This window comes from Neodiprion virginianus, chromosome 4 (assembly GCF_021901495.1).
Source record: "Neodiprion virginianus isolate iyNeoVirg1 chromosome 4, iyNeoVirg1.1, whole genome shotgun sequence".
Classification (NCBI taxonomy): Eukaryota; Metazoa; Arthropoda; class Insecta; order Hymenoptera; family Diprionidae; genus Neodiprion; species Neodiprion virginianus.
The window spans coordinates 31690102-31703629 of NC_060880.1; the positions used below are offsets into that span (position 1 = coordinate 31690102).

The following is a 13528-nucleotide window of genomic DNA, read 5'->3' on the forward strand; positions in this document are numbered from 1 at the left end:
TATAATTTGAATGCAACGAACAGAGCAAACATTGATCCATATATTAGTAACTCTCAGAATGTATATCGACTTGTAAGAGGGATAATATCACCCTCCGAAAATCTTACTGCAGTGATACCTGCAAACACCTGTAACTATACATAAATACCCGACAATCGTAAAGTATAAAATACGTTGAACAAGTAATGCTCAGGTGCTTGCTGCACGATGTCGAGCAAAGTACCAATAACCGAGCTGTTATTGAAGCATCCAGCCCCATGCGATATAGTGCATGTGCTCGTTATTTTATTTATGCGTTCATACCGAAGTGTTCAACTCGTGGTTTAACTATACGATTGAACGATGAGACGCCTATACCAACAAGTCCAACAATAAAGCGTGGACGCATGATATTATTGCCCACTCCCTCTCACCCTTGGCATCCAGGGAACTTGCTGCAGTAGATAAAGATATACTTGTAACAAGCAATATAACAGCAATTCTGTATTATCATAATGCATACGTGTGTCAGATATAAGAGAACACATGTACGCACAATACAAAATAACAATGATGAGAAAAATGTTTAAATGTGTGAGTGCGTAATTGCAGATAGCGCGTATGCACGCATATCGTGTCATTGATCCCCTGCTGCTGCATACAAGTACACAATCAGATCGGAATAATTGAATAGAAAATAAATTTACACTGTTCCGATCGATTTCGAAGATTATTAATTGCCCGTGTTACGGCGTGAAAATTATAGGTTGTACGCAGGCATCATCGGCCTGTAGTTTCGTCGTTTTTTGTACCTGCCTATGTTAAAATCGGGGGCGCGGAAGCACAAAAAAGGCTTCTGAAAACGAGTTTTCTGTTTCTGCTGTTTAGCTGCGTGCACAGGCATGTGCGTGGATCGTCCGCGATCTGCATTAGGGTGTATTGGTTTCGGAATATGAGGCTGATGAGGCACAGCGCATGGCCAGGCTTTGTCACGAGGCAGGTGCGCAGGTGCGCATCTGGTGGCTCCCCGTCGCGGCAGGTGAACACCGAACGTATCCCCCTCGGTTCCCCTCGGTTACCTTCGGCTATCCGACTCGTCATTCCATTGTTTTCTCGAGAGTTTGTGTGTACGATTCGTGGAGTTCGTACCGTTCGTACAGGGCTGCAGGTTCGTGGTGTTGGAGCGGGGTTCGGGCCAGCCGGGAGTATCGTTGATCCACAAGTGTCATAAAACTGATTAGCGAATCAATGGAGTAAAATAAGACTGAAACGGAGCGTGGTATAGGTGTCGATGTGTCGTCCGTGTCCAGTGAGGTTATTGGCAGCAATATTAGCAGCGTGATTACATCAACACAATCGCGTGCAACAATAGAGGTGAAATTATGCCACCCTCGTCACACTCGAATTGGACGAAACCGCTGCTGAAGGGTGGACAGATGATGCAGATGCAGGTAAAACGGGCCGCCGGATCGACGACCCAGAATGGTGCTTCCGGAGATCACGCTCCCCTTGATCGAAGAATTAAAGTTGTTCTCGTCGGCGACGGTGCCGTGGGGAAAACTAGCCTCGTAGTTTCATATTCGACTAATGGTTTCCCCGGCGAATACGTTCCCACGGCCTTCGATAATTACAACGGTAAGCCTTGCCACTCTCAGCTTACTTATCGCTCGTAACTGCTGTACGATTTAATCCTGTTTTTTTCACATTTTTGCAAAATTTACATCTTTCACTAATCCTCCACGATCATTCTGTCAAATATTTGTCGAGCAAGTTAATTTTAGCCTCACGTTATAAGCACGGTAATCAGGTACGTTTATATTTAAATTCTCCTTTTTTAATGCGTGCAAATCTCCATTCAAACATTGTCCGAATCTTGTCTTTTTTAAATTATTCTGCTCTTTACTTGTGTCATATAACGTTTCGAGGTAAGAAAAAAATTATCTTAAATATCAAATCATTTCGTATCAGCAGCTATCGTTGATCATTTCTTTTTCTTCCTTACATTCAATCTGCTGCAAACTTGAATAGCAGGGGAGAGTTAGGGAACTTGACCAAAAAATTGAAGTTTAACGTACCTTAAAATAAGCGCTGAACTGTTGGAATATTTTTGCTACAAGCACATGCTCCAATATTATCAACATTATATTTCAGTCAAGAAGATGATGCATTTGTTTCGATGCACAGTTTTATATTGAACTTGGATATCATCGCAAAAGTTTAATTTGAAATGTATCAATTTATTTCATATGCCATCAATTAACTTTATCACGATTTTCAAAGTGAAGAAAATCTTTTAATTGAATAATCTGTACATACTTGACAATTTTGAGAGAAACATTTTTTGAACACGCTTTCATATTTGAACAAATGTGGTTCAAGTTTCGTCATAGTTGAGACCGTATTAATCGATAGTAAAAAATAAGGAAAATTATTGACATTTTTTATTACCGAATGAACATGATATATACATTGCTGTTTCACTTTATAATATAATGTGATAGCAATTAAAAGCCATGTGAGTTGTAAAGATGGTGTTTGTGTGGCAGTATTTACAGCATTTTGATTAATGATTGCTAAGCTTGTATACAGTCATAAAACTTCAAACGTTGGGTACAAAAATTTTACGATTTAAACTTTTGATCACCCTAAAATAACACAGTGAATATTGGGATCTGATAGCCATGCGCAGTTAAGTAATGTGTGACAAGTATGTAAAAACATAATTCGAACAATTAAAATTTTCAACTTGACTCTCTACTTAATTCAACAAGTATTTTGTCACTGTTTATTCTACGATATCTTGTCGATTGGTTTTCAGCTGTTTCACTGGCTATGAGCGACAAAAATTATTACTTGCTCGGCTTAGAAGTTAAAGCTTCTTGACTTTGTACAAACACATGTATTTCTATATTTTTAGTTGTTGTCAATGTCGATGGACAGCCTGTGAACGTTCAGCTATGTGATACAGCAGGACAAGACGACTTCGACCCTCTGCGATCGCTATGCTATCCAGAGACGGATGTATTTCTAGTTTGCTTCAGCGTCGTAAACCCATCGTCTTATCATAGCGTTGCAACTAGATGGGCTGAAGAAGTCCGTAAGAATTGTCCTAACGCTCCAGTTATTTTGGTGAGTTACTTCACTTAAAGCTTTTTGAAATGCTTATTTTTCAAGAATTATATTGACTTTGAATTTTATCCCTTTCATATTTTCAAACGGAATCGCAATACCGAATTTCGCTGACATTTTATACTAATCCTAAGTGAAAAAAGAATACAAAGCAAAAACCGTAGTTGGAAATTATTCGTGCATGTGAAATACCGAAGGATATGGTTATTTTAATTAATGAAGAGGTCAAGTAATAGAGTAAATAAATTAAAAGTTATTTAGTGTTTTTCGCGTATGAATGAGATGACTGTTCTGTGTTGTAAAACTTGTAATCTTTTGTGAAGATTACATTATATTTTGATTAGGAAATAACCTACTGATAGCGTGACAAAGAAAACTTGGACAAATACATACTCAACTATCTCATTAACAGCGGCAAATAGTAATTATCTCTGAAACGGAGGTTTTACTTGTAAAATTGTAAGTTTGAAATGTCTGAACTATTCATTACATAAAAAATAGTTGCAGCAGAATCTGTATACCTTTTGAAATTTATGAACTGAGCTTTAGCATTAATAATAGTAAATCAGGTTTTGTAATTGATATCTTTGTCTGGAAGCTTTGGTTCTTCATCAAATGCCATCACATAATTTGAAATGTACCTTCATTTGAATGCCACCTTTCTGTATAGTCCGATCATTCTGAAGAGTTGATAACCCACCATGTTACCTCGCTGATATTAAATCAGTCGATAGGAAATGTGATGTTTGGCTGTGGGAGTATATCAGAATTAGATAAAACGTAATGTCTCAATCACTGACTAGAGAGATCTACGCAATACATTTTCACGTAATAGCTTTCAATACTGGATGTATACCTACTGTGATTACATTGACATAATTTGATTGAAATATAAGTTGCTCAAAACGGGATGGCAAATCGAGTAGATTAATAATTCAATTTCTGCTTCAGTCATGATAAACAGTGTACTTATTGAAGTTTGGAAAGCTTTACTTACATGTATGAATTTAATTAAATCACTTTGCAAAATTCTGACACACTTTTATATAATCGAAATTTAATATGTTAAGAATCTTTCTCAAGAATGTACTTTCAAATATTTCAAAAATATTTCAATAAGATCGAAATTACTAATGTTAAATGAGTGAAACATTTATTCAAAAAATTACTGTTTTGCATCTTTGGATTAGCTTTGACTAAAATGGTAAGCTTGGTCTGGAAATACTCGGAAGTCAGAGAAAGGTTCGGAAACTGAGAAGTAGTTAGGAAAAATTGGAAAAAGTCAGGAAACTTTTTAATTAGTTGGGGTATTTTCCGGTACTACAAAACGAGTTAGAAAACAAGCTTCCTTCATCAAGGGGCAAAATCTAATAATTACTTTCACATGCTCAGTTCGATAATCATTGAATAGATCACGAACTTGTCCTTAAATACAGATCGGTTTGAAGATTCATTTACTAGATACTTGATTTGGTACTATTAATTTGGGTTTTAGCCAGGGATAGCCGAGCATAATACTATAAGACTATTTGAAAATTAAAAATGAGGCGAAATCTATATTTAAAATCTTTTACAAAGTATGAGGAGTAGAGTGCAAATTTTAATTCATTTATAAATATAACTACACATGAGCCGTCATTATGTTTAAAATTCATTCATTCATCCATTCATTCATTCCAGGTGTATATAGTTAAAACGGTGTATATTGTTAAAATCAGTGTATATGGTTAAAAACAGTGTATTTTGTTAAAATGGGTGGATATCGTTGAAATTATAAAGTATTGTCAATAACGGTTTTTCGTCGAGGCACTATATTTGTTTATTGCACTTTTAATGTTCTTCGTTTTATCGTCTCTTTTTAAATTTGCTTGGCTTTTCGAGTGTTTTAATTTTTAATTTAACAGGTATGTCCTCGTAGTTTAGATTTCCTTTATTCTCAGTTAGTTGACTATTTCAGAGAGGGACACCTCCGCACCTCCTTCCTCCTGGAGAGACGTAGACCAAACCCCCAATTTCAAATTTGTGACCAGGTTCCCCACTCCCTGGGTCTAACCTAATCCACTCGTGCCGTGTTCATCGCGCGGTTATATTTGAATCATTACAATACAAGCAATTTCTTCGATAATTTTTAATAAGCACCCTAAATAAGTTGAGTTTTGGAAATTTGTGTACATTTTATTTAATTAGACTTTACTTAAAGTCATACACTCCTAAAAATGGGTGACTACATTAACCATAAGGAATTTCAACCTCATATTATTTCCATATCTTTCATGCAAAATCTAGTCAGCAACTATTCAAATTTCCAAGAAAATTTCAAATAAATTATTTAAACTGTCTTGACATATGAAAGTGATTCAATCGGTTCAAAGGATATTACGTACAGGGTGACCCAGAACTATCACCCCATAAGCCATCAATGTGTTCCTCGAGAAAATCTGCGACTGACACCTTTTTTACTTTTAATTTTGAAATTTGGTGTTTGCAACTCACACCAGTTCGAAATTGGCCAATCTAGTCGCATCTGCTGGCTTAGGACAGCTGCCAAGCGCAGGACAGTCAAATCCCGATCCAATGTAGATTCGACGGTCAAATGACGATCAAGTGACGATCAAATGTAAATCGCAAATGACAAATTTCCCTTAAAAATAAAGAAATGTTTCAGTTGCGCGTTTTCACAAGGAACAAATGGACAGTCTATGGAGCAATAGTCTTGGATCACCCTGTACATTCAAAGACAAATAATTTCGCATTGGACGAGTGATGCCAAAATAGTACCTCTATTTCTTGGTGAATATCACATCAAAAAGATGTTCAGTCTATTGAACACAAACAAATGCTAATTGTTGCTGAAGTATGTTTTCATCGACATTTGTTTTATATCATATTCTGTCTCATGGATATTACAATGATTATAATTCAGATCAATATGTTCAGCAATTGACAGTCTAACAGCTTAATAATTTTGTTTGTTTTAGGTGGGCACAAAAAGCGATTTAAGATCAGATGTTCAACTAATGTTACAATTAGCAAGATATGGACAGGGACCAATTACAGCAATCCAAGGTCATCAACTAGCCCAACGATTAGGTGCTGTGAGCTACGTTGAAACCTCAGCACTAACACAGCAGGAATTGAAGGAGGCCTTTGATCAAGCAATAGTTAGTGCACTGAGTACACGACGTGGTGGTGCCAATTTAGTCTACCGACGTAGAAAACCACCACCATTCTGGCGCAGATGGCTGTGTTGTTGGGAAAGACAGCGGTCTTCCGACGCGTAAAAATTTACATTTAGACTCTCTAGATTTTCACTGTGATCAACCGTGGCTGCCTTGCCGTCAGAATCGTTTTGTCTTCTTGAAATCTTTTGTTGAAGTTTCGACATAGCTGAACAATTTCCAATGTATAATAGAATCAAAATATTGTTGAAGAATGGGAACCATGTTGCAAAAGAAAACTCTTATGCAAAGTAGATGTAAAAACTGTATATCGAGGCAAGAAGGTTGTTTAGTTAACGAGGACGAAATGCAGCTTCAAATTTTTAGTGTTGTGAAAAAAAATAAACTTGTAACCTCAGTATCAGTTGATTCTGCATGGAATATTAAATTGTATATATAAAATTGAATGATTTCAAAGGTTAGTGATCATCGTGATATATAAATAGCTAAATTATTACCAAGAAAGGTGGATATTAAAACTAGTACTGTGTTCAAATTACGCGTTAAAAACTATTCTATATTATTCCTTGGTTGTATTTTGCTTGTAGTTCTTGATGGTTGTCTTCCAGTACCCGGATTATTATAAATTATTAGCCTCTTATTTTTATTGAATTGTTTGTTTTTCGTGTAGGTGTAAGCATTAGAGAGGTTATTGCGTGATAAAATATGAACGAGCTGTTTGAAAGAATTATTAATCAATTTTCCTATCATTTGCTACTTGTGTTACATGAAGCATGTCGATCATTTATTTACCTGCATTTTATTTTGAAATTCAGGCTATTGAATTCACTAACTATTCTTGATTTTCCGACTGTAAGTATACAATATGACTATTATTTATAAGTTAGATAGCTACTGCTGAACAAAATACAGGGTTGTTATATTGAACATGTTCATCAATTTTGACATTTGTAAAGTGAGTTGTTGCAAAAACTATGAGATGTATTGTGTCAATTGATAGACGACATTGTGCAGATTCTGACGGTTGGGTTTAGGCCTCTCTTAACAATATTCCTGATGCCTGTACTGGCGTAATTTATTATTCTTGTATTACTTGTACTTTATGTATCCCCCTCCCCCCTTATTCTAGAGTATTGGCAACTCGCCGGTTGTGATTTATTTATGAATGATGCAGAGGCTATTCTTACTTCTATTGAAATAAATTCTAAAATATGTTACGTTTTTTTGACTACTGCATTATATTTAACAATGCAACGTAATTGTTATTAAATTGTAGTCACATGTTTTTCGATTACGAAGCGAGTATTTACAGTTTTTGGTTTATCTGCGCCTTTTGAATTTTTTTAATTCATTTTTGCTAACCGAAAAATGTCAATAACCGGAATTCAATATGATAGATTACAAGATAGCCGTTTATTGACGCATAATGCCTAAAATGTCATGCAATCTTTCACAGGTATTTACACATAACTATAAAATTAAATACAGCAGTTTGGTACTGATGTATCAAATTGAACAAGACTATATGATTAAGACAGTAAACATACAAATGTTTCCAATTTTGCGATGGAACAAATTTTGTCTATCTGTGCATGAAATTCTATTCATGTGACTGTGACTATTGTTTTCGAAATTGCACCTTTGAGCATCTCTTTCAGTAGTATTATTAAGATTACCGATTAACTATGTGTATATTTATATATACATGTATAATACTATATCATAAACATATATTATTCTTATTCTTTGATATTTAATGCTAGAAATTTTAGGAGTGTAAAATATTTAAGGGAAAAATTTCAGACTGAAGAGCTGTCACAATGAATAATGCATAATGTTTAATATTAGTATGTGTCTACTCTTGATAGTAAAGCACATGGTATTTTTATAAAACTCATTATTGTTCTTTATGCATACATGCAAAAGAAGTAACCAAATCCCTATTTCAAAAATCACCTAAATTACTAAAATTCTGCAGTTCCATTGTATCAAAACAGCAAAACCAACTAAAAATTAACTCGTTATAGAAATATCCTATGGATCTTTGCATATCGTTTGCTTGGTCGTTTTTTTCACTGTCGGAAAATACATCATTGAAGAATGCCAAGACCGGATAACTGTTAAAAAAATTAATCAATCTATGCAAAATGCAATCAAATCACTTTCGCATTGAGCTGACTGTGTCATATCGAAACATATACTACACAGAAATTCTGTGTGACCCTAATTACGATTCGTGTACGAATAGCACATCTAGTTTCTCACATTTTCTGGCCTTTCATTTAATCCCCACTGTTTGACGGACTATGCAAGTCTGCTAAATCTATTCGACTACTGATGTAATGCAATTCTATTGAACATATGCGGTTTAATTTACGGATAAAAGTGGTGCTTTTACAGCAATATCCCGGTATGTATATCGAAATTTGGCTAGATATTAGTTCAGTTTTGTGTACTACACGCAATTTCCAATATTTCGTACGATTCAACCGCAGCAGTTTGCATTGCGAGGAATATCGATTCTATCTTTCAGCTGTTGCGTATCGAAGATTGCGCGTACTTGTCAGTTGACACCGTTGAAACATAGTGACACAATAGTGTCGTTTTTCTAACCTCCTTGACTGACGTTGCGAGAGATTTTTTATACTACGCCTGTTTCTCTCATGCTCTTTTTACCGAATAAACGAAATTGAGAGACCGCGAAGGTATGAAGACTGTAGTATCCGATCCTTGGACTAATCGCGAAAACTCATGTCCTCGGTTAGATTCAGAGGGGAATCATTTCGAAGATTGTTTTGTCGAGAATAGAACCGAACAGACTAAATTACCTGATTCAGAACAATATTTGGAAAGTCTCTGTAAGTTTATATGGTTTATTTTTATTTTAGGCTGTCACAGGTCAAGGTTTGTGGCGCAATTTTTCTACCGTTATCTCTGATTCGTAATTTGATGGGTCTTCTTTACATTTGTTTCATTAGATTCAAAACTACGAGCTGTGCAGGGTGGATCCTCCAAGAAGGACCTTGTCAAATCTTTGACAGCTGTCAAAGAGGATTGTATCGCACGAATATTGACCGAAGGTTGTCAAGCTCAGACCGAGGAGGAATCTGAGCTTGCTGCTAATCCATTGGTACGACATATTGCTCCACATTTGCAGGTTAGTTACAAAGCTTATTGGCATTGAAAGGAGTAAAAATTGCATTGAGTAACGGTCGTTGAACTGAATATTCCGTTTTTAAATTGCACATTTTACACTTTTTCAGGCATTGACTGCGAGTGAATTGGTACAGCTACTGAAAGCAGACGTTCTTCAAACTGTAACGGATCAACAGCACGATCAAACGACTTCAGAATAAAGATTTATTATCATAAATAGACTTATCAACTTTCATCATGTCTGCGCCATTATTATCTGGTAAAGTTTTTCTCCTTGTTACTGGTGCCAGCCGGGGAATTGGTAAACAAATAACAGAGTCATTTGCTACCTTGCTGGGAAATGGATCTGTGGTATTATTAATTGCCAGAAATGAAAATGGCTTGAAAGAAACGGCGCAGAAGTTACCAAAAAGCCTAAGCGTTCATACAGCAAGTATGAATCTCAGTGTGGCAACGGCCGATGAATTAAAAGGTAAGTAATTGTAAAAAGAATCAGGGATGCATGGCCATTATAACCCCCCATCTACATCAGGGCCGGTTTTATTACTTGCAGATGTCGTTCGCAAAGCTTTGGGTTCTGAAGGTGCGACACAATTTGAGAAGGCTATAATTATTCATAACGCTGGATCACTCGGTGATGTTTCAAAGCCAACTAATGATATGAAAGATCTCACAACCTGGCGCAATTACTATGATCTTAATGTCTTTTCCCCGGCCATTTTAAATGGAGTGTTTATGGAATTCTTCAACGAAGATACAAAAGTTACAAGACTTGTTATAAATATTACATCTTTGTGTGGAATCCAACCGTCTAAATCATTGGCGTACTATTGTACTGGAAAAGCTGCAAGAGAGATGTTTTTTAAGGTATGTATTAGGATAAAATTGGTCGAGTACATAAACTATCATTTTGAAATATATATCGTGCGCTAATCCATTGCAAATTCTTCCAGGTTTTTGCTCTTGAAAATCCTGAAGTAAATGTATTGAATTATTCACCAGGACCTGTCGAAACTGATATGCAACAAGTGCTACGGAAAAATCTGGGGGATGCAGACGGTAAAAAAATGTTCAATGATTTTAAAGCAAGCGGTTCAGTTTTGACGACAGAACAAACAGTAAATCGTCTTATAGAAATACTCAAGTTACAAAACTACAAGTCAGGTGATCATGTTGATTATTATGACAAGTAAGATTTGAAGCAGTAAGGTATGGGAATTATTTTACACCAACTAAAATAACATTATGAAAGTCATGAATCGGTGAAGAATAAATATACAGTGGAGCGTCAACATTAGCCTATTCCCCTACATATTCCCATCATACGCGTCACCAGGCTTCCCTTCAACATGCAATTGGAACAACTAACGTGCATGGCATTGCCATGGTAGCGACTCACTAGGAACGGCAGAGTCCTGTCACAGCCCTAACAGCAAGACTATGATGACGCTCCACTGTAAATGTAATAGCAAACGGTTCACCTGGAATGAAATACAATGATTAGTTGAATGAAAATGTGCTGCACCAACTCTACACATGGTTCTCCAGTTCCATATATCTTAAAAGAATGTCGAATGAGGAGACAGTATTTTCCCACCAAAAAGCTAAACAATTTGATTTTAATGTGGATCTGATTTCACAGTAAGACATAATTTTTCTAATAGATAAATACCATCATTGCCGTGTCCGATACTGAAAAATAATTATAATAAATTGAATATTACTACACACCATATGATGGAAATTATTCTTAATGTCATTCTGTAAACGATGCATTACGTAAGATTGTTTCATTTGGAATGCTAATTGAATGAATTTACTAATTCCCACTTTAATTGATAATCACAGTGTTATATACCGTCGGACCTCAATTCTACGGAGTTCGATTCTCCGGACTCTCTACGCGTATTGCAAGAGTTGAGGTAGGTGAGATCTATGAAAGGGGCATGTGGTAGCGCCAAGATTTGTTCTCTGGGAACCTCGATTCTCCGGAATTCGGTCCCAAGTTGTCCGTAGAATCGAGGCCCGACTGTAAGCCTATTTTTATTTGCTCCTCGATTTCTGTGGAAGTTCGGGGTCTGGAGTTCAGGAGTGGTATTCAGAATCAATTACTAGCATTCAACCTTAGCGCCATTGTTGTACTTTGCTACCTTTGGGCTACCATGTATTTGATTTATTTTCGCCTGCAATGTTCATACCTTACTTGAATGTTACAGTTATTATTTCACTATTTATATTACACTATTACCAGAATTTATCCGATCTGTGAAAGCTGTTGTTTCTGCTATCACTGGAATACAACTAGGATAGAACGCGTTATTCTACTGCTTACAGGTTCACATAAATTAAAGAAGAAATAGAAAAGTTGGATTTATTTAATTCATTTTTATCCACTGTAAATTAACAAGTAAGTATTTGTTCCATGTTATAACTAACAGTTGTATTACACAGTGAAGTTTAAATATGTGTCTTTCTCTGTGCTGAAGTACATATAAATTTAAAATTAGCGAGGAACCATCATTGAATGTACGTATACCTACCACAACTTTCTGTCACCTAATCCTTGACTATTATCTAACAGTTAGGTGTGATGACAATCTGTTAAGTGTCTGTTGATATGAGATCACCTCGACAAAGTCAAGCAAACCGCTCGAGACACTCAGTGTGTTAACATAATCAATTTTACTTGAATCCATATAAGTAGGCTTTAATTGTAGAAGTTACCAGAACGCACCTTAAATATTGGTATAACATGTCTGCAGCCTACTTAAGTGGAAAAGTTTTTCTTCTCATTACCGGTGCTAGTCAAGGAATCGGAAGACAAATAGCACAGTCATTTGCCCCGTTATTAGGTAATGATTCTTTAGTGTTATTAATTGCCAGAAATGCCAGAGGGCTGCAAGAAACGGCCGATAAGCTACCAAGAGGCTTAAGTGTTCATACTGCAAGCGTTGATCTGAGTACTGCTACAGCACATGAGTTAAAAGGTAACTTACAACGTGGCGATAAGCAAAATATTTCACGAATCTTATCTTACGTTATGTTTTGTTTCAGATGTAATTAATAAAGTCTTAGGTGCTGCAGGTGCAATGCAGTTTGAAAAGGCTATCGTTGTCCATAATGCAGCATCTATTGGCGACCTTACGAAGTCAACTGTAGCTATGACTGACTTTAATATTTGGCAGGAATACTACGATCTTAATGTATTTTCTCCAGCAGTTTTGAATGGCGTCTTCATGGAAATATTCAATGATTGCTCAAAAGTTCTTAGACTTGTAATAAATATCTCATCATACAGCGCTGTTCAACCTTACAAGTTCATGGGATATTACTGTTCGGGAAAAGCTGCACGGGAAATGTTTTTTAAGGTATGATATGTGGCTTGACGATATTTTGATACGTGCAACTTCATTATTTGAAATAAACATTTGAGACTGTGTATCATTTGCATAAAAATTCTTCTAGGTGTTTGCTGTCGAAAATCCGAATGTGAATGTACTGAACTATTCACCGGGACCCGTAGACACTGATATGCTACATGCAGTACATACATACACAAGCGAAGCTCAGGATGAGGATACCAAAAACTTGGTAAAAAATCGCCCTGTGTTAACCACGGAGCAAACAGTTATTCGTCTCTTGGAAGTACTCAAATTACAGAAGTACAAGTCTGGTAGCCATATTGATTACTATAACAACTAAAATTCCCCAAAAAGTTATGGCATGTATGTATAATTACTTTATTTGAATTCAAGAAGGAGTAAGAAAAAAAATTTCTCATTTTCTTGGACCATCCCCTTGACCATATTTTGCTTTCAAAAATGAAACCGTGTACACAGCAAGCAAAGGAACATATCTAAACAATCGCAAGCCTGATAATCATCTATCGATATAAGATATGTTGATGCCCGTGCACCAAGATAATGCTGAGGAAATAATTTCAAGTAAATTATAATACGGTTAATTAAATGGTGAAGGGCAATTCTCAAGGATATCTCAAGGTGACATCGTGCGTTTCGTTAATTAAGCTCCGTAGGTTGACAAATTTGTGATGACCCATTCGCCTATCACAGGTCACGTTCCCC

At 36.1% G+C, this 13528-nt stretch overlaps 3 protein-coding genes across 3 annotated transcripts; all 3 read left to right on the plus strand.

The window, feature by feature from the left end:
- The first annotated feature begins 1064 nt into the window (after positions 1 to 1064).
- LOC124302718 (ras-related C3 botulinum toxin substrate 1-like) lies at positions 1065 to 9685 on the plus strand. The gene is made up of 6 exons (XM_046759170.1): positions 1065 to 1614; positions 2897 to 3108; positions 6087 to 8697; positions 8821 to 9145; positions 9266 to 9444; positions 9551 to 9685. Exons 1-3 carry the CDS (start codon positions 1362 to 1364, stop codon positions 6387 to 6389), a joined length of 768 nt encoding a protein of 255 aa, XP_046615126.1. The 5' UTR covers positions 1065 to 1361; the 3' UTR covers positions 6390 to 8697; positions 8821 to 9145; positions 9266 to 9444; positions 9551 to 9685.
- Positions 9681 to 10636, plus strand: LOC124302883 (sepiapterin reductase-like). The gene is made up of 3 exons (XM_046759452.1): positions 9681 to 9915; positions 9997 to 10310; positions 10397 to 10636. The coding sequence occupies exons 1-3, from the start codon at positions 9681 to 9683 to the stop codon at positions 10634 to 10636; spliced, it is 789 nt and encodes a 262-aa protein (XP_046615408.1).
- Positions 10637 to 10642: 6 nt separating this feature from the next.
- On the plus strand, positions 10643 to 13240 carry LOC124302717 (sepiapterin reductase-like). Its single transcript, XM_046759169.1, has 4 exons — positions 10643 to 10982; positions 11023 to 12430; positions 12498 to 12811; positions 12909 to 13240. Exons 2-4 carry the CDS (start codon positions 12196 to 12198, stop codon positions 13143 to 13145), a joined length of 786 nt encoding a protein of 261 aa, XP_046615125.1. The 5' UTR covers positions 10643 to 10982; positions 11023 to 12195; the 3' UTR covers positions 13146 to 13240.
- Positions 13241 to 13528: the final 288 nt, after the last annotated feature.

Bases quoted from the DNA above. Each gene is read 5' to 3' on its own strand.
- LOC124302718 (XM_046759170.1), top strand. From the start codon at position 1,362: ATGCCACCCTCGTCACACTCGAATTGGACGAAACCGCTGCTGAAGGGT. The intron at 1,615-2,896 runs GTAAGCCTTGCC...CTATATTTTTAG, and splicing joins GGCCTTCGATAATTACAACG to TTGTTGTCAATGTCGATGGA. The intron at 3,109-6,086 runs GTGAGTTACTTC...TGTTTGTTTTAG, and splicing joins CTAACGCTCCAGTTATTTTG to GTGGGCACAAAAAGCGATTT.
- LOC124302883 (XM_046759452.1), top strand. From the start codon at position 9,681: ATGTCTGCGCCATTATTATCTGGTAAAGTTTTTCTCCTTGTTACTGGT. The intron at 9,916-9,996 runs GTAAGTAATTGT...TATTACTTGCAG, and splicing joins AACGGCCGATGAATTAAAAG to ATGTCGTTCGCAAAGCTTTG. The intron at 10,311-10,396 runs GTATGTATTAGG...AAATTCTTCCAG, and splicing joins CAAGAGAGATGTTTTTTAAG to GTTTTTGCTCTTGAAAATCC.
- LOC124302717 (XM_046759169.1), top strand. From the start codon at position 12,196: ATGTCTGCAGCCTACTTAAGTGGAAAAGTTTTTCTTCTCATTACCGGT. The intron at 12,431-12,497 runs GTAACTTACAAC...GTTTTGTTTCAG, and splicing joins TACAGCACATGAGTTAAAAG to ATGTAATTAATAAAGTCTTA. The intron at 12,812-12,908 runs GTATGATATGTG...AAATTCTTCTAG, and splicing joins CACGGGAAATGTTTTTTAAG to GTGTTTGCTGTCGAAAATCC.